This window comes from Gambusia affinis, linkage group LG02 (assembly GCF_019740435.1).
Source record: "Gambusia affinis linkage group LG02, SWU_Gaff_1.0, whole genome shotgun sequence".
NCBI classification, from domain to species: domain Eukaryota; kingdom Metazoa; phylum Chordata; class Actinopteri; order Cyprinodontiformes; family Poeciliidae; genus Gambusia; species Gambusia affinis.
Genome location: NC_057869.1, coordinates 28401181 through 28426282, shown reverse-complemented (window position 1 = coordinate 28426282; position 25102 = coordinate 28401181). Strand labels below are relative to the sequence as shown.

General features: G+C 39.1%; 1 protein-coding gene across 3 annotated transcripts in view; it reads left to right on the top strand.

The window, feature by feature from the left end:
• Nucleotides 1–25102, top strand: part of itfg1 (integrin alpha FG-GAP repeat containing 1) — a 169208-nt gene that overhangs the window by 81471 nt on the left and 62635 nt on the right. For all 3 annotated transcript variants that reach the window (XM_044102727.1, XM_044102744.1, XM_044102753.1), the window contains exons 11-12: nt 10274–10424; nt 11506–11614. In XM_044102727.1, coding sequence (XP_043958662.1) covers nt 10274–10424; nt 11506–11614 — 260 coding nt within the window. The remainder of the gene's footprint in view (nt 1–10273; nt 10425–11505; nt 11615–25102) is intronic.

Sequence of the window (25102 nt, the reverse complement as noted above, 5' to 3'; positions counted from 1 at the left end):
AATAATTGTAAGTGTGAGCTGCTCTATACAAGAATACATTTTAGTAAAGTTAGCACAATGACAGAAAAGAAAAACAATCAGCATTAACGTCAATGTTTTAACCATCCCAAAAACCGACAAAGCTTCTAATTTGGACATGAATGAACGATAAATGGTTCGTGGAAAGTCTTGAATATGCTGAAAAATATTTTCTTTCCCATCACAGTCCAGAGTTTCCTCCAGAAAACTTGCTAATCTTTTTTATACATTTTTTGCACTTCAGTTATTTCATCTTAATTAAAGTGTTCAAAATTTATCCATGACTTGTCACTTCGTTGGCTGATATTTTTGTAGTGTAGACTCGTAAAGACAGGCGATTGTTACAGCGATCCGGTGAATAAAAAATTATACTTGACCTCAGTCTCCCTATACTGACCATACTATGTTGCCATTGTGCTTCTTACTAAAGAGACTCTTTAACCCGTCTTTGCCATCACAGTTATTGGTGTATATATAAAAATAATAGTAAACAAGTAATGCTTAGTCTGGCGGGGGCACAAGTAAAGCCTGGTGACCCGCCAGGCTTATAATACACTGGTGGAAACCATGTGGTCCAACAAACCAACATGTTATGATGGGATTGTTTGATGTTCACATACCAAGAACATTTGTTTTTCTTGGTATTAACTCCAACTTCACCCTGCTGTTCCATGTAAACATTTCATTGTCTCTCCACATGAACATTTTAGACATAGTCTCTGCTCTCAGATGTTAGAGACTATCAATATTTCTTCTTTCCTAGAGTTTCAGGGTGCAGTATTAATTTTATTAAAATCAGCTTCTTAGTCTTCAGAATAGGAAGAACAGTAGGTACGTAGCTACTGGATATTGAAACCTTTAAATTGGTCGCTTTTTCAAATCTATAGGTTTCGATTTTACCACACGCATTTATATAAGGATTTCCACATGAAAGTGATGCGACTTGCGTTGGAAACGGTCCAATACAAGCCAGGAAATGGGACAAAAACATGTCTGTGTTTCACAAACACAAACCTCGAGGTTTGTTATTGTTATTGAGGAGGTTTTTGAACAGGAATGATGTGAATGAATTAGGCTAAATGGTGGAGTCAGACGGGAGCTATGTGGGCTGCTTTATACTTGGTTTACAGTTAGTATCCGCCCTGTTGGGAGTCTCTGCTGCTGCTTGGATGGCAGTTATAAATTGATTCACTTTTCCAGCCCATTGTTTCCATCCTTAACCTAATTCTCTATCCCTGTGTGCAATCAGTCTGCTCGCAGCTCACAGGCAACAAAATGAGTGTTTTGTAAATACAACAAAAAGTTTTTTTGGTTTTTTATATCAGACAACAAGCTGATAGTATCTTGCAGATTCGTCTTAGAGACCAAAAATAAACACCATTGTAGGTTTTGAAGATTAAGATACTACGAAGTTGCCACTTAGATGGAAGCAGTGACACTTTCATGCTGCAAACAATGAAAGTTTAATTCCAACACTTCCTGTTTTTGGACTTCTACAGTTTACAGGTGAAATTATGCTTTTTTTCTGCTTCAACATTGAAAGATTTTACTTGATTTTTGTACCAACAACAGTTCTGTAAAGTATTCTTTAAATTCACTGGAGGTCACAGACACGCACACAAATATGCTATTGATCCGTTGCCCCCAGGAAGAAAGCGCATCCTGCTGGCCCCGGAGTGTTTGATATGGAAATGGTCCGGTCCGGCTTTAAAAGAAGCCCCCCTCCACCTCTTCGTCATAAAAGGAAGGGTTTAAATGTCACACTTTGCCCTCCAACAGGCTGCTCTGCAAACGAACGTACATGCTGGCAGGAGTGTTAGCGTCCCATGTAGCCCAGTATGCATGTATCAGTGTGAGGTGTGATGAAGCTATTTCTGGAGTACAAAATGAGGTCACAGATGGAGACAGCTGAACTTAAGTGATTTCTGTTGTACCTCCCGATGCTACATGACAGCGTGTCACATGCACTGTATGCTCCGTGCAGCTGATTACTGGCGACGCCAAATCCCAGAGACCAGAACTGCTATTGTCCTGTACGATCCACCTTCAATTATCGTAGCTGTCTTTGCCGAGGTTCACGAATCAGTGCAGAGACAGTGAAAGCCTTGGAGAAATGTGGCACATCTGCACAGCCCACATTTAGACACATTTATGTGTAGAACTATTCAGGCTGTAGGTCAGACTCGGTGTCTGACAGTAACAGAATAATGTTAACTCCGCCTGACAAGCCTCCCTTCCTCAGTTAAAGGATGCATCTAATCTATTCTGTCTGTGCCTTTGCAGTAAACATGCTACACAAAATAACAAAATCAAACCAGTTTTACTTGGGATGCGTGACATATAGTAATAAAATATACAATGTCAATGTTGAAGGATATCACCAATAACCTCAGTGTTTAAAGCTGAAATATGTAACTTATGTTTGAATATGTTTGTTTTTTTACATATTTCCTGAAACTGTCAATATATTGTGACAGTATCACTTTAGCATTTATGAATAAAATTGACTTTATCTGCCTTCTGGAGAAATACAATGCTCAGTAAAAAGCAACTAATCAAATTCTGGAAGAGTGTATTAGCATTGTAAATCATACTTGTGTATGCGCTGCACAGAGAAACAACTTACCCTTGCTGGTAAAATAGTTATTTGCCGTCATCGGTGGCCAAGATAAGTAGCTGAGCATTCAGAGTCGGCTCATTTGTGGAAAAGGTGTTGTAGCCATGAAACCCTTTTCTTGGATGGATGCATGGACAGACAGCATAGCATAGCATACTCAGCTAGCATAGATAGCAATACAAATAGTATTGTTTAAACCAGTGTTTCCCAACCCTGGTCCTCAAGGCACACTGCCCTGCATGTTTAAGGTATTTTCTTGCTTCAGTGCAGCTGATTTCAATTGATGACTGATTAACAGGCGTTTGTTGAACTGCAATCAGTTGAATCAGGCACATTAAAGCAGGGAAACCTCTAAAACATGTAGGACAGTGTGCCTTGAGGACCAGGGTTGGGAAACACTGGTTTAAACGCTCTTTTACTTTCTCAGTTATAAATTATCCACTCACTTACTTTAATAAAACTACTGTAGGCTAATTAGAGTGAATGTGTGAAAATACGCTTTTAGTTTAATTTCGAACTGGGAATGGTAGAAAACATGTAATGTGATATCAGACATGTAAATTAATGCTGTGGATGCAACAACTTTTCAATGTAAGCATTTATATTTGATAATAGATGGATGATTTTTAAACCTGAGCAAAAAAATAATAAGGATAAATAGCGACTTTAATTGCTTAATTTTCTCTTTAAAATAACATTTCTGTTCCATGAAAGGTTTTAAATCAGTGGTGCTCAGTCTGTCCTTTCAGGGCGTCATCCTGCATGTTGCATTTTGTTTCCCTGGTTCAGCACACCTGAATCTAATGATGGCTAACATCTGTTGAAGCCTGTTGAAGAGGTAATTCAACCATTTAAAGCTGCTGTGTTGGACCAGGGACATGTCTAATAACTGGAGGATTCTAACTGCAGCACATATCAAATATATTGAACTATTGTATGGTCAATGGAAATGCAGCTACTAACATTTCAGTTACAATGCATTATATTTGTGCTTGACGGTAAAATATTTGGTCACTAACTGTTTATGTTCATCTTTGATCTAGATTTGTTAAGCAAAACTCTGAAACTCAGGAAGAGTAGTGAAGACATTGTGATGACTGAAAATAAACAAACTAGTAAGGAAAACTGTAGATAATTGCATCAATCATTGCAGTATTGAATATTATCCCAATATTTTTTCTAATTTTTAGATCTATTAAGATCTTAAGATCAAGTTTAACTGTTGAAGGCAATGTTATATTATTTTCTCAGCAATAGTAATTGAGTAGTTACATATTATTTGAATAAAACCAGTGAGATCATGTCAAACAGTTTTGTTTTAAACCATGAGAAACTCATCCTGGCCTTTGCCTGGTTTCCATTAAATGAGCGTTAGTTTTTCTGTTAGTGTATATAGACCCATGTGTCTGTGCACGTTTCCATCTATCAGTATTCAGTCCAACATAGCAACTGCCAAAAGCTTAGGAGGCTGTTGCTAGGCAATGTCATTTAAAATCCATCCTTCTCTGTATGTTGGAAGCAGGGTGGCTCTGTTTGTCTTCTGGGGTTGGAGCTAATACCACAGTGTAAGGTTGAGTAGCATGAGACATTTGCCTTGTTTGTTTTCTGCAGCCACTTTCCAAAAATGTTCAGTCTGGTTTGACCTCAGATCACTTGAAACAATTGAAACTAAGCAGCTTTCTAGAATCAAAACAAAGAGAGAGGACGTTTGCAATTTACATTTTCTAAAGAGGCGTTCTGAAAAGATCACTCATCTCGCTTACGCTTTGAAGAGACTTGAGTGGTCGAGCCTCTTAAGTGTACATCCTTTGTTGACTCTTAGAGAGTAGGTCCATCCATCATAAGCTGACAAAACAGATACCACATCTGTTGTTCTCTGCTTTTCTTTTTTTAAGCAGGCCCTCGTTGAGATCATCGTGAGGTTAACCTGCTGTCTGTTGCTGCATCAGAAACTGGGTAGAAGTGAGCAAAGTTGGTGTTTAAGACATGGATGTTACTGTATGCGCAGCACAGATGGGGTTCTTAACTTGAATGCTTCGTTTCATACCCAAATTAAAGCACTTTTTCTCTCTTCCTGCCACCATTTTAGCAGCTGTAGAGAGTCCCTGCGTTGGTTGATTGGAAAATCACCATAACCCGACTAATGACGTGGATTGCACTACACATTTCATGTGTCTTATAGCTCTTTATTAGGAAAAGGGATACAGTAAGAACGGAGTCTTATGTTGATTTGCTTTACACGCCTTCATTTTCTGTTAATCGTTTTGTTTGTCAGATGAATGTTGTCAAAACAAGAATACAAAACCATCGAATGCAGAGAAAGGAGCATGAAGCCACGGAGAGATGACGTGGAACTAAAGGAGTCAGTGAGAGCAGGCGGACCATACAGAGCAGTGACGCTGCTAGAGAACAGTGTTTGACTACGATTGTGACAACATGAGTCACCACTTCTGCTCCTCACCGCAGGGTCCGAGAATGAGAAACCACAACAACCCCGGGAACCAAAAATGTATCACTGTCCATCTGAGTGGACATGCCCTCGTCTTTCCTTCGGCCAGCTTTCAGCCACGACTCCTTCATCCTCTTCTTATCAAGTAATAGTTTGGCGATTTGAATAGAGAAATTAATACTGGGAGACTGTAGAAAGTCCCATCTGGGCCTTTTAGGACAAAAAGGTCTGGTTAGAAAAATGTTTGTGTCCTCAATGGATTATTGTCTGACTGCATGTGTTTGTGTTTCAGTGAGTAGAGGAGTCATTTAGAAATCTGAAAGTGGTGGGTTTGATTCCAGCTCCCTCTTGCCACATGTCAGTGTAGTCTTTTTTTTTTCTTTCTTCCCACTAGGGGGTCTTTTGTGGGCTCTAGTGTCCCTTATATGACAGTAGGCTGACAGGAAAGGGGGAAGGAGGGGGAGAAGACATGCGGCAAACGTCGGTCAGGTCCGGGAATCGAACCCGCGACGGCCGTGTCGAGGACTCAAGGCCTCCAAATGTGGGTCGCGCCATCCCCCACGCCACCACAGCACGCCCATGTCCGTGTAGACTTGAACAAGGCTTTTAAGCTAAAGCTGTCTACCAATTTGGGTGTGTGCCTCTATGGCAGAGTGAATGGGTGAATGTCACAACTCTTCAATATCTCGTCAGCCCTGCTTCTGTTTCTTTTTCTGGTCTTTTTTATTTCTCTCTGACTGCCGTTGTATGGTTGCATTTTCCTTGCACTCATTGCATTTCCCCTCCTATTGAGCAGGTGTCTATAGTGAAATGTTTACCTCTACACAGCAGGAATGACAGCAGCAGATACAGAAAGCATGCTCTTCATCAATAAATGTAACACCATTTTAAATCATGCCAAGGTCAGCTGTCATCTGAGTCTTTAATGACCGCATTCAGAACAACTCCTATTTTTATATAGCATTTATAGTATTGCTATATTAATATCCAACTCTGTTTCTAAGCAGTCGGAATTTACCATCAAGAGTTAGACGTTAGGTTAAGGACTCTTCTCCAAAGAACTGAATGACATTCTGTTAAAGAAATAGATAAGTATATTGAAAAGAAAATTTTCAAATACATTTTGACCAGTAATAAATCTAATTCAGCCAGCAGGCAGTCAGTTGAGTCATTTGAGTCCTTGGTTACTTGACTAAAGTAGAACATAAATGTAAGAATGGAAACTAAAGTATTTTCCCTTGAGCTCGACGGTGTTGAAGTGGAGCTGGTGAAGGACAACCACCCCCACAAAAAAAAAAAAAAACCCAGAAGAAATTAGATGGTGGGCTAGGGGTTAGCATCAAAAATGAGGTAGTCAGGTTTGTCCAGACATTCACCGTGATCAAGTTTACTGATTAGTGAATGCTGGAAAGTGTAAAGACAGGCAGGTAGTGGCCTCCTTGAACACTTGAGGTAGAGAAAGAAAAGGGTCATGGGCATGATTAGCTGGATGTCCTCCTACCAGCCGACTACTCCTCCAGAGTCCAATTAGAGTGGAGGTGGGTACAGAAAGAAACCGTGGAAGATTCCTTACATACTCGAAATAATAAAAAAAAAGAAATAGAAAAGAACCCACAAGTCCTGACACAGAAGTCATGTTATAATCAAAGCCCCCAGACACACAACCCTAGACATCCACACTGCTGATGGCATGCTGAAAGAGCACAAGGCATGGGTTAGAGATTATTCCTTCACTTTTGTGAGAAACAGTACTTGCTGATGCTTGATTTTTATTATGTGATGTGGTATTTCAACATTTAACTCACATTTCCACAGCTAGCATTATAACGCTCCAATAAATATATATATACGTATATAAACACCGTTTTAAATTTCTGCATCCAGAATCATCAAAGTCTTCTCTCCCACCTTCTGACAGAAAGATATTTTGGGATGATCAGCTTTGGAGCTGAATCAGAAACAACATGGCAACATGTGAAATCCTAGGATTAGAAGCATATCCTACATGTCCTTTGTGATTCCATACATCTTCAGTTTATAGAGCTTGATTTCTGCATCCTTAAATGAACCTTAGAAGTTAGATCAGGTATTTCATAATGATATACATAAGCATCTCTGTAGTAATTGCACCAAATACGTCAATATATGTACACAGATTTTCAGCAAACTTCACTGAACACAGACCTTGAAATGACATATTGTACACCTCCAACAGGAATATGCTGAATGTCATATGGGAAAGTTATCAGAATATAAATATACTAATAAAAGGGTTTAATGTAGCAGATTTTAAGTCTGCCAGATTGGCTTAGTTAGCACCAGGCGATAAAATGATGCTAACAATTATTGCTGTTTAACACCTTGAGGACAAACAGGATAAATAATTTTTCTACCTTTTAAGTCCACAGCTTTTCCAAAGTACTAACAAGACTGCCAAGTAGTTTTAATCACATTTACAGTGTAGTCCTTTTAGACTGTGAACAAAGATGCCAAAGAAAATGAGTTTTATTTCTCCATTTTATCATCCTTGTTCAAGTTTGTAGGACACAGGAGGAGTATAACTGTAAAAACTGCAGACAGACTGTGATTTTATGCGTATAAAAACAAACAAACAAACAAAAAAGCTAAGGTTGCAGTCTGCTGCTGGTCACAAAGGCAAGATACAGCAAGCAATGCTGTTTCTGTGTCTTGGCAGAAGGATTCGTGTGTGAGTGTGTGTGTCGCATAATGACCTTGAGTTCATCTCACCAGCGAAACCCCTGCAGGGCTGGGAAAGGACTCCTTTGAAGTACCCGGCTCTGAGAAAGGGCAAACAGACATTAGTGGACAACCAAATGGCTTCTAAGGTTCACCCTGGGGGATTTTCTGTGTCTGCACGTTTCTTTTTGTTTTTTTGCATTGACACCAACACATTTCCACACGGTGGACCACCTTTCAGAGGCTTGAGGTGCTGAATATGTACCAGTTAAATCAACTGAACCGCAATCAGTCCCCGGCAACAACAGAGAGCAACGTGGTTGCTGCATCAGTGGATCCTTGCGTCTTGAGTTTAGACTTAAAAATGTCTGGGTGGAGCAATGATCTGTATGGAGGTTGTTCCAGCGTTAAGGCGCTGCCACTGGAAAAGCCCGGTCACCTCAGTGCTTTAGCTTAGACTGTGGGACAGCTAATAAAAGTTGATTTGATGACGTCAGGGATGTCCTTCATAGAGGAAGACTTAAAAAGTCAGATAAATAAGGAGGGGCAAGGCCATTAAGAGAATAAAAAAGGTGAAATCAATTCTAAAATGGGCAGGAAGCCGATGTAGAGAGGATAAAACAGGATTTAACCAACTCCTCACGTCTTGGGGAGTTGGTTAAAAGGCGGGTTGCTGCGTTCTTGTACTACATTTTCTTGTTTTATTTCTCGAAACAATACTGGCGATAGTCAGTTTACTAGTTTTATAAAAGGCAACTATTTTTAATATCGTGAGCTCTTGTACTCACGATATAATCATGTCAAACCTCTACCTACAGCGGATTTCTCAGAAAGTAACAGATCAGCTTGTTGAACTTACTGTAGGAAGTTACAACAGAATCAGCCAATAAGTGATCATTGATTTCTGTTAAATCTTCAGTCTTCATCATTTTCCCCACATAGAGTGCATTCTAAGTATTTGGTCTCTCTTGCTTTTGTGTATTTTGTTTATGTCAGACGCATTGCTTCAAATACATTTAGGTAAAAATCACAAGAATTCATTTTCATGCTATAAAACTTTCATATCTGTTAAATGAATCAACATTATCTCTACTTAAAATGAACAATCCTGTTTTTTGAATTGTATCAATATTTTTATTTATAAAGAGTGTTGATTACAAAAGAAATGAAGCATTCGGATTGTCAGAAGGTACTGTAGTCTCATCGTATTGTAATGTAGAAATCATGTTGTCTAATATGATATTTTATAGTAGCACCTCATACATTAGTTGCATCATCTCCAGCAGGGAGTGTAAAATGTACTATTTCTACCTCTTTGTTTGTAGAGTCTGAGAATGTGTGTGAAGCAGCTTCCCCAAACAGAAGTAGAAAGAGGTCAGTTCGGTTCCCCAGAGGGAAACAAGATGGTGTTGAAACAGTCTGAAAAGGTAGATGTGGTGAAGGGAAGAAAAAAGGTTAGAGCTGTAGGGATTTCATTTAGTTCCAGGAAATCAGTCACAGTCTGCTTGCATTTACGGAACAAGGCCACATGTATTTACAACAACAGATGTAAAGCAATAAATAATCAGAGCCTGTTTTAAATTTGATCAGAGGAGCTACATTGAAGGGGGAGGAGGGAAGACAGGTTCTATTTTTGTGTGCACTTTAGTTTTACCTGAACTCAGACTCACACTGTCTTTATTTGTGGACAAGAGCAGTTGAAGGTTTTGTTCACATTTTCTCATAACTGCAGCCGAAGAAAACCCTCATGTTCAACCTCAAGTCATTAATGTTTTAGGATCTAATCCAGGAGCCTGTATCCCTGTGTATGGTCCTTTACATCATTCACTGTGACTCTTAATAACTTTAGCCAAAAATGCTAAAGAATTGAGCAATGTTCTAAAATAAATGGGTAATTAAAAACATGGTGACTTCAGCAGGTTTTCCTAGGTGTTTTTATGCAGGAATGACACTAACAGTACAAGGGTTACTCTGTTTTTACAAAGTAAATGTTATTTTGTGTGTGTGTCCTCTGATTGCAAACATACATACTTTTGTGACATTGTTTTCAATAGTTTAGTTTAGAAAGACTGCTCAATACCTTAGTTTAACATTATCAGAACCAGAGTCTAGAGGAACCCCTACTAGTTAATAAATCAGACTACTTACTCTTTGTTTTCTTTTTCTCTCTGTTTTGCTCTTTCCTTTGGTTTGTTGTTTTGTTGCATTTCTTTCTAATTCATGTAAAGCACTTTGAATTGTCTTGTTCCTGAAAATGTGCTATATGAATAAAATTACCTTAACTTACCAACTGAATGCTTTGTTGACAAAAATATATTCATTCATTTGATGACATTCTTTATGGTAAAACCTAAAATCAAGAATTTTTGTTCAATTGAAAAGTGAACACTAATTTCTAGATGTCTTGAATTGCTTGGCACAGTCCAGTGGTAACCTCACCATCACCGTGTTAGATGTAAATAATGAAGAGTATTTATTTCTGTTCTCCTCAGTGATCAGCGGGCCTTCCTGTTGGAGAACGCTCCCTGTAACCTGCCCAACTGCAGCAGCGTGGGCCGAATGTTCCGCATCCACTGGGACCAAACGGACCTGGGAGCGATCCAGAAGGCCGTCATGGCTACTTTCTTTGACATCTATGAGGACGTGAGTAGAGAGAGTAGAGTATTTTTATTATTATACGCTGCTTTTTCCATGCGGTACTCAGTTCCCAGTTCACCAGTAATGAATATCTGCTATCTTTACCCAGTTGAAATATCTAATAAACTTATCAGACTTTGTGAGAATAAATCTGGTAGAGTAAACAAGAATATTTTGAATCTTGAGTTGACAAAAGTGTATTATTAGGGTTCTGTCTACCATGAAAAACAAAGTGTTTATGTATATATTTCTTCCTTTTGGTTCCATATTTGGTTTTAGCAGATTGTTTCCTTAGATTATTGTCACTAATCAAATTAAAAGCTCCTCAACCAGAGATGCAAACAATTGGTCTACTTATGATTAATTGTCAATTAATGATTTATTAGATTAGAATGAGTTCCAATTGATTAACTAGTAATGTTCTCAAAGACCTTCTTTGAGTGTTGTTGTGTGGCTGCCATCCAGAAGAGGGCGCTGCTGGTCATCCTTCCACAGATCGAGTCAATACTGAAATAAAGATGGCGGGGCATTCCTTCCTGTTTTGTTATATTTTACTAGTATGTCAAAGTTAAATATGAGAAAACTACGAGTTTGTGTTTATTCAGTGATTCTTTAATACAGCTGACGCACAAAAAGTGGTTAAAATATAATAATGTGCTTCCTTTCTTCAATTCAGCGTAGCATGAAAAATTAAGTTCTTCCTGGTATAGAAAGTCTATAAAGAGAGAGAAAACATTTAAAGGGTTTTAAGAAAATGGCCGCTTATCAGTTAATTATTTGTCAGTCAGTAAGATAAATCAACTTTAGATAAACTTATTAATTGATAACTTGCACCCCTATTATCAACACTTCAGTTCTTTTACAGCCCTTTTTATTTACTGATTTGTTTTTGTGGCCTTATTTCTCACCATGTTTGCATTATATTACCGCATGAGGCAGAGGAAAATGTTAAACTAAAACAGAAGTTTGTCATTGATCCTCATATTTGTTCTGATCCATAAGGGCATCCATTATATGTCCCTGTCCTGATAATTACAGCGGCTAAACTTCTCTTTTTGTTTTGTTTCTTATCTCTGTACATTTACAGGGAATATTAGACATGCTCATCCTGAGCAAGGCAGAGGGCAAAAGCGACTTAATGATCCACGCATTGAAGAACAATTTTGAAGCTGATGCCTATTTTGTTAAAGTGATGGGTAAGTGACTTACTGGCTAGACTTTCTCCTTTCTCTTCCTTTGTGTTAAAGAAGCAATTTGAACAAAGGAAAAAAGGCCTTTTTTTTTCTAAAAGTGTCTTCAGCACATTACATACTAGTTTTTCTTTTATTTGCTATAACAGCCCCACCTAGACCAATTAAACACAACCAAGTCTATTCCCCAATCTAGAGAGCAGATGGCCGTAACCATTATCTGTCATATAATTCACATTTTTTCTGCAGTTCCTCCGTTGGTGCTGCAGTCTGGAGATCATTTGTGCTCTGTGTTCAATTCCAAATCCATTAAGTTAAAATGGACATTTTAAGCACAAAACTTCTATGTCCCAAAAGCCAACATGTATAGTCTGCCCACTTTCCCTGGCTCTGCACTATCGGCCTCAATAATGCTTAAAAATTCTGTGCAATGTTGTTTTTAATATAGTCTAGTTGAAATTAAAATACCATGCAAAAGGTTACATACAGAGTTTTTCTTTTATTTTCTCATGCCATGATAGAAAATTTTGCTGGACGATAAATTGTCCCAGAAGTTATTGTGATTATTGATAACATTATTTTTTGGAGACCATTTTTAGACCATTTTTTTTACATGAAGTTTCTGTAAACAAAATGGTCCTTCAAGAAAAAGATATTTGAGACCAAAGAACCCGACTGAAGACCAGTTTTGAGAAAAATGATAAATCTTCCAAATGGAAATTATTGAGGTGGTTTTAATTTTTTGTGGAATTAATCAATATACAGTGTTTACTGTGACAGGCCTAGTCACAATAAACACTCACAATATTCTGAGTATTGTGTGACAGACCAACATTTTTGCATAGTTTTGTAATGAAGAAAACTACACCTTTTTTTTTTTTACCAAAAAAATGTTCTTGTATTTGTAATCAACATCCTCTGAGTCAGCACTTCACAGCAAGTACAGCTGTCTTTGAAAGAAATCTTTCTACCAGATTTGCAAATTTAGAAACTTACAGTTTTGCTTCAGATAGCCGTAACTCAATCATATTGCATCAGATATTGCCACATATTTTCAGTGGAATTTAGTTGAGGACTTTAACTAGGCCTCTCTGACACTTTGACTTTGGCTTTTAGGCTTGTTGTCCCACTAGAAGGTAAACCTCGGCCCTAGTCTTAGGTCTTTTCCAACTTCTACAAGCTTTTCCTTCAGGATTGCTCTATGTTTAGCTCCACCAGATATCCTGTCCCCACAACACGAATCTGTGAAGATAAGGATACTAGCATTTTGCATGTAGGCTAAGAGGTTTAAACTTTATCCCCTTCCTACCAGAGCCCCTTCTTCCACCTGTCTGCTGTGTCCCCTTTGTGGTTTTATCTATCTTGAGATAAATGGTAACACTATATTTGATGGGGTGAGCATTAGACTGACATGACCGAAAACTTGTCATGACGATGACATTGATGAATGTTTATAACTGTTGTCATGAAGTGTCATTCTGTAAATAATGACATTTTTAATGCAAGGTAGACCACTTTAATACAAGTTTTAATACAACTTTGCATTGAAAGGGTCATTATTTAGCAAATAATGCCTCAGTTGTAAACATTCATGAAGACTCCTTGATCATGACAGGTTTATGACAGTGTCACGTCTGTCTAATCCACACCCTGTCAAATAAATTGTTACCAGATGGATTCTTTGAAGTTTGTAAATGTGTCATAACACAATGTGAATAATTACAAAGGATGTGAATACTTTTGCACTGTTCTGCAGTTGGATAAGTTGCATTAGCTGTAAGGGGATCATGCTAAATAAAAGCCATGAGCAATGTACAGTAACTGCGTATTTTCTCTCTCTCCTCTAAAAATAACCCACTGTTGTAACCATTACTTGGTCCATTAAATCGAAACTGCAAACAGTCCACATCATCTATGTAGTATTCTGTGTTTTGTCACGTTAAAAACCTTGTTTCTGCACCAGATGTCTGATTTCAGAACCCTTTCTCTCAGTTTGTCAATGTGGCTTCTTTTCTAATTATCTTTTCAGCAGCGTTTGAGTCCAAATACTTTCTATTCACGTCACAATCTCGTTTATCATCTTTGAGCTCAGTTGCAGATGGGGTTTTTTCGAAAGGGAGAAGCAGACCGTTTGTACGCTGACCTTAGAAATTGTAACGGTTCTAAAAGTGACAAGCATCAAGCAGGTGACTGAGATCAGTAATTAGGCCTCCAGCTAGAATAAAAACACGGGGTCGGGGGGATAAGCTGTTGTGTGGGAGGTTAGTGGATTACTGACACTACTGCCGATCAATAATAGAGGTGTTTCCATTAGCTATTTTCAAGATTTAAGGTTCATTTCATTAGGCTTTCTGTGTGAGCAAAAGAGTTAAAAAGATTGAGACCCTGCAGATCTCAAAACAACACAAAGCAATTTCTGAAACATAAATACAAATAAAGAAAAACATAAAAAAGATTAGTGACAATAGCAGCACCACTCTACCAAGATAGCAGTTAAGGATCATTGAGCAGGGCATCGACTTTAGAAGAACCAACCTTCATTTGAGTTGCTTTGTTCTCACTTTTGAGCTTTCTGTATACAAGCAGAGGTGAAACAGTTTGTGAGCGGGACGGGTGGAATCCTTCGTGATAAAGGACACACTGCTACAACACCTGCTGTTTTAGATCTCCTTAATAGCACAAAGGCTGCGATGAATTGTTTTTCTGTCTGGTATGACCAGGCCCCAGCAGCAGAGATGTTTTTACCTGTGGCTAAAGGGAAAAGAAGGTGAGTGCAGAGTCCACTAGCTTCCTCCTTACCTTCCCCTTACTAATGCAGAGCTTGTTTGCTCTGCATCCATTCTAAGAGTTCTTTGATCTCCCTCCTGTGCAGTGATGCATCGTTGCTGAATACCATTTTAGGATGTCCTAATCCCAGTTTTTTAAAGCCCAATGCCAATTCTTTGTGAGATCTATCAGCCTTGTACCTTAACCAATACAGAGTCCTAGTCCAATATGGAATAAAATCAGTACAAGGTATAACTCGTAAAAATCTCTAGTTTACAAAAGGCTTAAAATATAACGTTTTGGACGGATCTTCACACAGTTGTCATCACAGAGCAGTTATCAACAAATCACATCACAACAGAGCGCAAGCATGATATAATTAGCTTAGCATTTTATCGAACTGCTCAATATGACATCATCATCAGCATGCGCAAGATGTGAGTTTATAGAAGAATGTAGTTGTATGTAAGAGGCAGGTATGTATTTAAAAACAAATGCTAAAACTATATTAGATTTTGGCTACATGTTTTCCATCCATTTTTAGCTGCTTTCTTAACTGAGTAGCAGAGTTTCTGCTGGACCCCTTTAATGTGATGTCATCAGAGTTCAACTCACAAACATATCTGACTCTTACATATAGCTGCAGCCTTAAATAAACTCATTACTTGCCCTGTTGCTGATGATGTCATGGTGAGCATTTTCCTGAAATGCTAAGCTAATGATAGCATGTTATAATTTGTTATAGTACTTGTTGATAATTCTGCTTGTGGCCCATTTAGGGTGTGGTTCCAGGTAATCATGAGTTGAAAAAACCTACTTGGAATGAGGCGGCATGGATTTTAATAGTCTGTGTTGCTTTTTTGCATAAAACTTTAAAAGTTTTTTAGAAATAAACTATTTGAATTCAGGTAGCTTAAGTTTTCAGACTGAGAGTGTAGAAGGTAAAACGCAGGTTCATAATAAGGAGTTTGAAATGAACCTGGTTCTGATACAAACTGGCTCTTTTAACAAGCATACATTCATGTTAGTTATGTATTTTTTGTGATCAATGACCAGCCTGATCATGACTATCACATTCAGAACCAAGAAATTATGGCAGCCCTTAACGAAGCAACACTTACTTTTGATTCCAATAGACTTCTGTTAATTCAATACAATTTTTCCAATATTTGAATATTTGTTTTATTTTGCTACCCTATCAGAGCGTGAGAATGAGAAACCAGCCCCATTACTCGATAGTCATGAATGAGTTTTCATAACATTAAGAGTTTTCTACTGGTGATGCTCATGAAAAATGCATCATTCACTTCCTTCTTCTTAAACCACTTTGTTTACTTTTCTCTGTAATAGCATTTTAAGATAGTTGTTTTCAAGGATTGCGGGTAATTAGGATTGGGAGACGAGTAAGAATGTGGCGTGAAGCTCTGCGTGTTTCCCCCTTATGTAAATGAAACCCCCTGGAGTCTGGAGAAAAGCAGCAGCAGCATATGGATCATAAGAGGCACATTCTGATCTAGATTCAGGCATTGTAGGTTTAGCATTAACAATTTATAATCTAAAACGGGACCAGATTTTGGTGATGGTTAAAAAAAGAAAAAATCCCAGGTGATTTGGTATTTTATTGAAGCGCAAATGGTAGTAAATACGAAAAAATAAAAACATGTATTTTTAGTCTGTTTGACAGCTGCAGCGCGATTGTTGTTTTGTGTGTGTGTGACCTTGGCCCGTCTTCTTCCCTAATGCCTCGACACAAATTCCTTTGGTGCCGTCTCTTTAAACACTGCTGTTCTTTTCGGTATCCATGTCTTGTCTCACTGCAGCACTTCAAAAAAATATATACAGAGATGCACGCACAGCCGAGACTCGTTTTCTTCCCCGACACGTTGGTGAGAACTCTGTCAGCTCCACAGCTTCTTCCATGCATCTGACTTCAGTTGGTACAATTTTCCTGCATGTAAATATCTCATACATGTTTGGTTGTAGCTAGCTGAGCAGCAAAAGACTAAAAAAAATATAAAAATGATGTGCCATCTATTGTATCGCATCAACAACCTATTCCCCTGTGTCAAAAACAGCTAAATAGCATCCACCCACATCGACCCCAACAGAGGAAATTTGTTTTTTTGCGTCTTTAAATGTCTTGGCACGAGTACTAACGTTTTCACCCTCGATGTGAGGCTGTGAGAGTGAAGTTCATATTCATTCCTGGCGCATCGTGTCAGCCAGCATTGCATCTCTGTTGACAGCCTGATCCAGCCCTGCCTTCTATAAGGTGGAATCCTATTTCCTCCAGATGACATCCCTCGTCCCTCCCATCCGCCGTACTGAGCATCTCCCGCTGGGGAATTGACGGGTTGAGTCTAACGTGTGTGTGTCTGTGCAGTTTGCGAGTGAAAGCAAAGATCCCGCGGTCCGCTTGGACTCTCTGGGATGAATCCATCAGTTCTATTGCAAACCGCAGACAGCAGCCTTCGCTTCCTGCCAGCCAGAGGTCTGAACTCTTGCTGGGAGACGACCCGGACCTGCACAAATCTGACATCTTATCCGTCCAAACACCTGACATGAGTGCATTGCATCTGGACCTTTACCTGCTCTGCTGTCTGAGCATTTATTATTTAAGACCCAGATTCAAAATTATGGGCATAGACCCAGCCCACTAAAAGATTTCAAAGCTTGGATGTGTATTGGATCTATTTTTGAAAGTAATCTGTGCATGTTATTTTAAGTTGGACATAAGTACATGTATCTTACAAGATGAACTTATACAGCACTGAATAAGATTTTAACCAAAGTAATTTAAAAAATCACTCCATCAGCTCCTACTTGTGTTCACAAATGAAATCCAGGTTTAATTTGACTCGTCCATATATTGGAGTTTTGCATGTTCATTTAATTTTAAGATGATTCTAATCCCCCCCAAAAAATTTAAGACGTTAAGTTTTGTGTTATCAGAAGCACAAAACAACACAGCAGGGCAACTCAAGAAATGCTTCCTTTTATTTTGTCAAATTAAGGCCCAAAAACATGAGTTTTAATTTACATACCCTCACATATATTTCTAATAACTATATCTTAGACTTTCTTCAGCTGGACAAAATCTAATGATGACAGCTGTTCACTGTGATGAGCAACAAGACTGGGCTGTCTTAATGTTGAGGATGTAAGTCATGCTGAAGACATATCTATGTTTGACATTAACCTGATCTAAATATCATTCTTGAAGTATTAAGTCTATACAATGGACCACCAGTATCCATGTGAATACTTGAGATCACCTCTGAAAACTCTTGTAACTGCTTATAAGTCAAACACTAAATATACCTTAACATGCATCAACACGCTCAGTGGAAAGTGTCTCAAACCTACTACAGAAGCTAACATTCCCTGGCTTGCTTATTTTTGCTCCTGGCAGTACAGCCAGTCACTGTCCAGGAAAATGAATGGCACTCCTGGATTAGCTGCTTTACAGACGCTAGCTAACAGCATGACAAGAAGCAATTCGATTGTTAGACATTTGCATTTTCTTTAGAACAAAAAGCCACAGAAAGGTGAATTTTCCTGGATAATTTGTGGGTACTTTAGACAGAACAGTTCACAGGTAGGAGAATCTGCAAATACTGAACGGTAGCATCATTTCATAATCCCCTCCTTGTGCTAGCTGTATTTTTGAACTACGTGGTTTTTTTCCTATTTGCTGTTTCATGCCTGTGAAATGAATCTTTTTCAGAACATAATGGCAACACGTTTTTCTAGACAGCTGTCTTATTGTGTAAGCTCACTGGCAGTCAGGCATCATCTCAGAGGACCTGATCACAGTGAAGATATTTATAGTCTTTGAGTCGTTGTAGCAGGGAGGCAGCGTCACCATTTGGTCAAGATGGTCCGCATAACACAGCTGTAGACCTGGGATGTTTTTGTTCAGCTTTAACTTCTTTTCCGACTTTTTCAAACTGTTGCTTGGTCTTCCCTTTGGGGGCTAAGGTTGCTATCTTCTTGTCCAACATCACCTCTGCAATTTTATCAACGTTAGACGGAGAGAGGTTGTTGTTTTTCACAACTCGTCACCAGACTTCCCACCTCTAGTGGCTTCCGTCAGTGATCAGTGAGTCATTAGAGCGACATCTGAATGATTCAGGATGTTGTTCATTTGCCAGGCAGCACAGTCATTAGTTAGGAGTGTTCAGAGGAAGACTGGTGCCTCATGACATCCCATGTGCCATTATTAGAGAGCAAATAAAGATATGAATCAGAGCTGAACAGTTCTTTGCACAGATCTCTATCTTAAAATGCTGACATTAAGACTTGATATCAAGTTACTATCAAGTGCTTAGAAATAAAAGAATACAGCAACCGGTTGGCCATTAGACCCAAACGATGCCAAAGTTTTAATCTTCAAACTTCTTTAAGGTTAGCTTGATTTGTTCTTTTTGTAAACTTTTGTTCTTAATTATTTTTCACTTGAGGCATTGCAAGTTAGAACACCTATTCCCTTATTCACTTATTTTTGGATGTTGCACAGCTATAAGGATTTTTACTCTACGCTTTTACTACCTGACCGTTGTTAGGATGCATTAATGTTGCAGTAAGGTATTGTTTTTACTACTGGGAGCAGCTGATTACAAATCAAAAACTTCAATAATGCCTGAACTATGACCCCAAATCTTAGAAGAATTGAAGATGAGTTGAATGAACTCCTGTATGATCTTGAGCTCAGTTGATGAGTAAACAGATAAATGTCTAATGATTAAAACAAATGTTGCAAACAAGAGTGAATTATATGTTTCTGCTGTTGTATTTACTCTTCTTATGTCATCCTGCCATCCACAGGACGGCAGAATCCTGTTGATGCGACCACTTTAAACTTACTCACTCTTACGACCCCCACACACAAGGAGGCGGGGGGAAAAAAACAACTACTTCCATAAATAGTTGGGCCGGTCTTGGATTATAACAACGACGTGCGTGTCTGTCAAGTTTTACACAAAGCGCGGTGGCTCCACATTAAGCTGCGAGAAGCAAAGTGGTAGCATGGTGGACAGATGGATGGATGATTACTGCTGAAGGAGGGAGGGGATGGAAGCAGTCATAAACTCCAGAATTAGAACGAAGGATAAAACGACGGGGGAAGGCGAACGGAGGGCGGGGGGGGCTGCGTGTGCAGAAGTGTCTCCGAAGTGTGTGTCAAGAGTGTGAGTGCGCTCCTCTATGTGGGGAAAGTAGATGAAGAGAAAGACTGACAGGCAGAACTGTACGAGTTGATTAGTTTCCTGCTCACTTATTAGGATGCAGATTAGCTGCATTGAGAAACATCTGGTAGCTTTTCTCCAGCCTACATACTCCTCCTCTGCTCACTCCTTCACATCCCTATTCATCATTCCTCCCACCATATCAGATCCAGACCTCTTCTCTCATCCCTGCATATTTCCTGTCCTCCTATCTTTCTCTCGTTCCTCACTCCCCTTGTGCTTGCTTCTTTCATTTCCTCCCATCTAACCCCGTCAAGCCTCTGTTTTACGTCTTAGTCTCACCTCTCCTTTTTGCTGTCAGCGTGCCGCCACTCTTTTTCTTGATTCTCGTCGACAAACCCTCTTGTTTCCACCCCACCATCTCTTCCCGCTGCCTTGTCAGTACATGCTGTCGTTTTAGTCCCTCTTTTCATTTCACTCAAAAGACATTGAGAAGATTTACATCAAGTCGATCAGCACGGTTTCTGTTGTCCGGAAGAAGATTTGACTGCAGGCGGTGTGTTCGTGCCGCTGTGAATACCTTTTACTGTATGAGTTTCGGCACAAAAAGACGCCCGCTCCCCGTTTATATCAAAAAATAGCATCCTGTACCGGTTTGTGTTGACAGGTGACGCTCTACTGCTTCTGCCTGCCAATGAGACATGAAGCAAGTCAAGGCAATGAATTGTGCGCTACATCGATGGCATTGTGCAGACAGCCTGAGAAGCAATTCTTTTAATGCCATTAAAACAAAGTTTGCCGCTGATGAATGTGTCAGCCTTTTTCAGAAATGTATGGCTGTCTGCATTATTGGGTCCAGAGATGAGACAGATTCATCATCCAAATTACAACTATAAGCAAATTCTGGAGATGCACAAACCACCAGATATCGACGCAGTTTTGAGTCAAGTCTAATTTGTCTTTCAGAACTGCAGTAGAAGATATCAGAACAATATTCAAAGTAGTATTTCTTGTCTTTGTGATCAATAAAAGGAGCAGTATTGTGTATTTTCCAGGCACAAAGAGCCACTTCATAGTATAATCATGTAATTGTTACTTTCATTTGTCAAAGGAAAGCTGCAGATACCAAATAGGACTTAAAAGAAACTTTGCAATTTGACAGCTTGAAATTGGGCCTATGTTTCTTTAAGAAGCTCCTGCTCTTTCAAACACTCCACCTTCATCATGTCATTACAACAATGCTTCTCATTGTGCCGTTTGCAACCTTTCTAAGGAGCGTTGCATTGAGATGCACAGTTCCACCATCTATTTGTTAATTGCTGCTGCCACTAGTTTGAAGGAACTGAGTGGGGAAAGTGCTCCGTAGGGCAGAAGCTGAGTTGGAGACCGCCGCTTCAAGGCGCAGCTTTGTGGGAGCCAGCATTTAGTCACCCCAAATGGTTGCCATGGGAGGTGAAAGGAATCAAGGCAACACTCCAGGTGTGTTTGTGATGAATGGCATTGCAAAGTATTATTCAATAGTCAATTTGTCAAATTTTACAAAATTGACTATTATGTAAAATAGTCAATTTTACATAACACCCCTTATTATTAAGATCAGAGTCACTCCACTTTATAAAACTGAGTTTTGTTATTTTAAAACAAACATGAAACTAGATCAGTATTGACTGACAATTTTATATTAGTAGTTAGTGCTGTTAGGTTTTACACTACTAACACAGCAGTTTCTCTTTGTGTATATACTGACCAAAATATTTAGACACTTTTTAAAAGCTGCCCATGTTCCCAACCCCAACCTGTTTGGGAATATCTGTTGGTATCTGATAGTTGTTGAAAACTTTAGGAATAAAACCTAGCACCTCTGCTGTCCTCTGTTCAAGCCTCCTGTTATTTGCTGCTTAATGTCATTTTCTTTCTCTCACTGCCATATAAATGTCTCAGTATTCTGCAAACATTACACTTTCCTCTGAATTTCCTTTTCCAAATACCTCGTCATCTTACTTTGTTTAAAACTCCTCACTGATGCTGAGAAGGCTTTTCTTTAGGTCGTCTTCACTCAGTGACTACATCCACTCCGTACAACTTTTCCTTTATCAAGCAGAATACAAGGAATATTAATTGACATCCATCTTCAACTGGTAACTAATTATATTTCCATATGATTTAGTGATTTGACAGCACACATTTTCAGTACGTATATTTAATTATTTATACAAAATTGAGCAAAAGCAGCACAAAACCTAATGCTGAGGTTTTGGATACCAGTTTAGCTAGCTTGTGTCTTCTCAAGACTCATTTTTTGTTAGGATCTGACTACATATCATCTACGCGATCATTTAGTGCTATATTTCTGATAAACTTAATCAAACACGAAACTCACAAGACCTCAGTCCAGCTGTGGTAACATTAGTGTAAATGTGATTGCGGCTGTATTGAGAAAATCAAAGACCAAGCAGTGATTTAGCGCTGGAAGTCTGTGTTAATTACTTCCGAGGTTTATCAAGTTCAATTTCATTAGGATGGACCAAACTCAATGAGAAATGAGGTAGCTGGATTGCAGCTTAATTAGCACATTATGGATTGAAGTTCAGATGATGAAAACAAACGTGGCACTTAATTACAAATTACATCTAATCACGATGTGATTTATGATGCAGATTGCAAATTTACAGCTGATATTTGACCACAAACAAAAATCTAAAGACAGTCGCACTTCTGTAAAAAAAAAAAAAATTATCTTACTTTATTACTTAAAATTAAGTAGAAACTATGCTTGTTTGTGATTTCTATACCATACTACTCTGTCAAACACAAATTCATTGCTTGTTTCAAAAGCCAAGATTGTTCATTGTCCGGTCATATTATGACATTTTGCTGTGGTATAATAAATCGTTGGATGAGGAGAGCCTGTTTGGGTTGTCGGGGTCTGGAGCCTCTCCCAGCTGCCGTTGTTAATAGACACCTGGCGGCCCGCCGGGCTGAACCCGGAGCCGTCTTGCGTTGCCAGGTGAAACCGCCTGATCGAGGTGGCGGTCAGCATTGTATTTCCAGTGTTCATCTGAAAGCAAAACATGCTGCGAGGCCCAGCCAGCTGTTCGGGGAACAAGCTGTAATGAGAGGACCAGAGGCAACCGGGGGGAGCTTCCTCTGGGAGTAGAGTCACAGCAACAGCAGGACACCAAGTCTATTGTTGCACTTTAACCAGCTCAGACAACTTACAGCTATGTATAAACTTGGACAGGTCTATATAATTTATTTCTGTTGGACTGTTTTGGTTAGTAAATAACAGCTTCTCTTACTCTTTGGAAACTCTAATTATTTTGGAATAAGCTGCTGAGGAGGATGTTGGACAACTTGCTAGGGAGGAGTTGATAACAGTTTGGTCTGGATTGTGTTGTAAGTTCATTAATTGATTAATCGGGTAAATGAAATTGGCGTATTCTGCAGATTTTTATTTAATCACTATTGCCTTTTTTATACAATATTGGGTAAACATTTAAATATGCAAATAAATAATTCAGCTCTTTTTCTAAATAACAAAATAAGCATTTTATTGCCTAAAATACCAAAACATTCCTTTAGTGCACTCTTGATCATTCGTAGCAAAGGGGACACCTGTAGCTAAAAAATAACGTGTAAAAAGATCAGTCTTTTCTGCTTATCAGCAATACATTTTTTTTTGATTATCCAATTTAATAATTGGATAGCAAAAGGTTAGATTAGACTAATTTAGTTGCCGATTATTTCAATAACTAATACTAAAACGATTAATCGTTCCAGCTGACGTGTACTTGCAGGATGTGTAGTAAGAGTTTTTGTTCATAGTCGTCTCTGTATAATGCTTCTAACTCCAACTGATTGGACTTCCAGTCTGGCCACAAAGCAGTGTGGTCTGCTGGGAGACATGCTGATGCTGTGTGAAATACCAGAGCTCAAATCTAATTGGTAATGAAAGTGGTGGAAACTACCAACGCCCATCAATCAGTACAGCAGTTTTGTTAGCGGGTAGACTGAAGAGAAACTTTTCATCTGTTTGAAAGTTAGCTCGGTAGAAGTTGTAGGAACAACAACTCTGCCGTCTACCATCCTTGTTGGATCAGTAGTCATGAGCATGTGGTCATGTCTGAACTTCCTCTTGCTTTTTGTGACCAGATGTCACCTCACTTCCTGTCACAATGTGAGATGCAGGTCAGACGCATGTTGGCAGCAGCGGTGGCCTCACACGCCTCCAACCAGCCCTACAGTCAGCAAAAGCAGCCTGAGGACAATAGGAAGTGATGAGCATCTCAGAGCAGGGCTGCTCAGCTGTCAGTTGTTGTTGCATGGTACTCTGTGTGTGTGTGTGTGTGCGTGTGGGTGTGTGTGTGAGAGAGAGAGAGAGTGTGTACTTTTTGTGTCTGCTCAGGTCTCATTGACTTGCATTTGTTGCCACAAGAGCTGACACGGCCTGTCATGTTTGCCTACCGAGGTCTGCTCATCACATTTTCCACTTTTCTCTGCCAATGTGTGTGTGTGTGTGTGTGTGTGTGTGTGTGTGTGTCTGTGTCTGTGTCTTCTGAACAATCAGCTCTAAATTGGAAAGAATATAATAGTTTGTGTTTTTTTAACGGATATGAGGGCTATATATTCCCAGACAGTTAATAGTGTTAGCTGCAAACTTTATATGAATGTTCGCGCCTGGCACAGTCGTAGCTCTGTTGCAATCTATAATGTCATCGTAACTGCCAGGGCAGTGGCAGGTGCAAGCACAAGCCATGCTTTTAAAGAGGCATTTAGTTATAGAATATGTCCATATGGATAACCTGGACGTGAAATGTTTCCCTTTGGGATTCAGTTTGGATCTATAGATCTACAATGAGACTGAACGTTTGGGAACCTAGCTGAGCGGTGAGGAAAGCCTCAGTCTGTCACCGCCACGCCAAGCACTCCTTCAGACGGTCTGTCCTCTGACTGTCCCCACCTCATCAGGGAAGCAGCAAAAGGACGAAGTCAGCAGGGAGTCAATCCTACACCCAAAGCTAAGCTGCTAGGCAAGTTCAGGCAAATGTTCTTCTCTTGCATGCATTGACACAGTTTTTGGAAAACTGAAGTAAGCATTGCACTGCTGACCATTAATACTTTTATATCACCTGGGTATACACTTTAACTTATCTGTTTATAATGGTTTGTTTGAAGGGTTTCAATTTGAGAAAAAATTTACACTAACAAAACAATTTGGATGCCATTCATTGCTACACTGAGTTACCAACTGTTGGTCTGAAAAACTCATAGATTTACTTTTCAGTTATTTGCTTATTTTTTCTTTTTGAATGGCATTGTGCAGCTCCAAACCCCAAAGTGAGAACCCTAGTGTTTATCATTGATCAGTATTTGACTCATACTGAAATTATTTGGTGTTATTTAAAATTGTCTTGGGCCCAGCATTATTTCATTTAAATATACACAAAATCAGAAACATCTGTTCCCAGACTGTAGCTAAAAAAACACGTCACGACATCTCTCTGGAGTTTAGACCAAGCCTCAATTTTAAATATATCTTTTT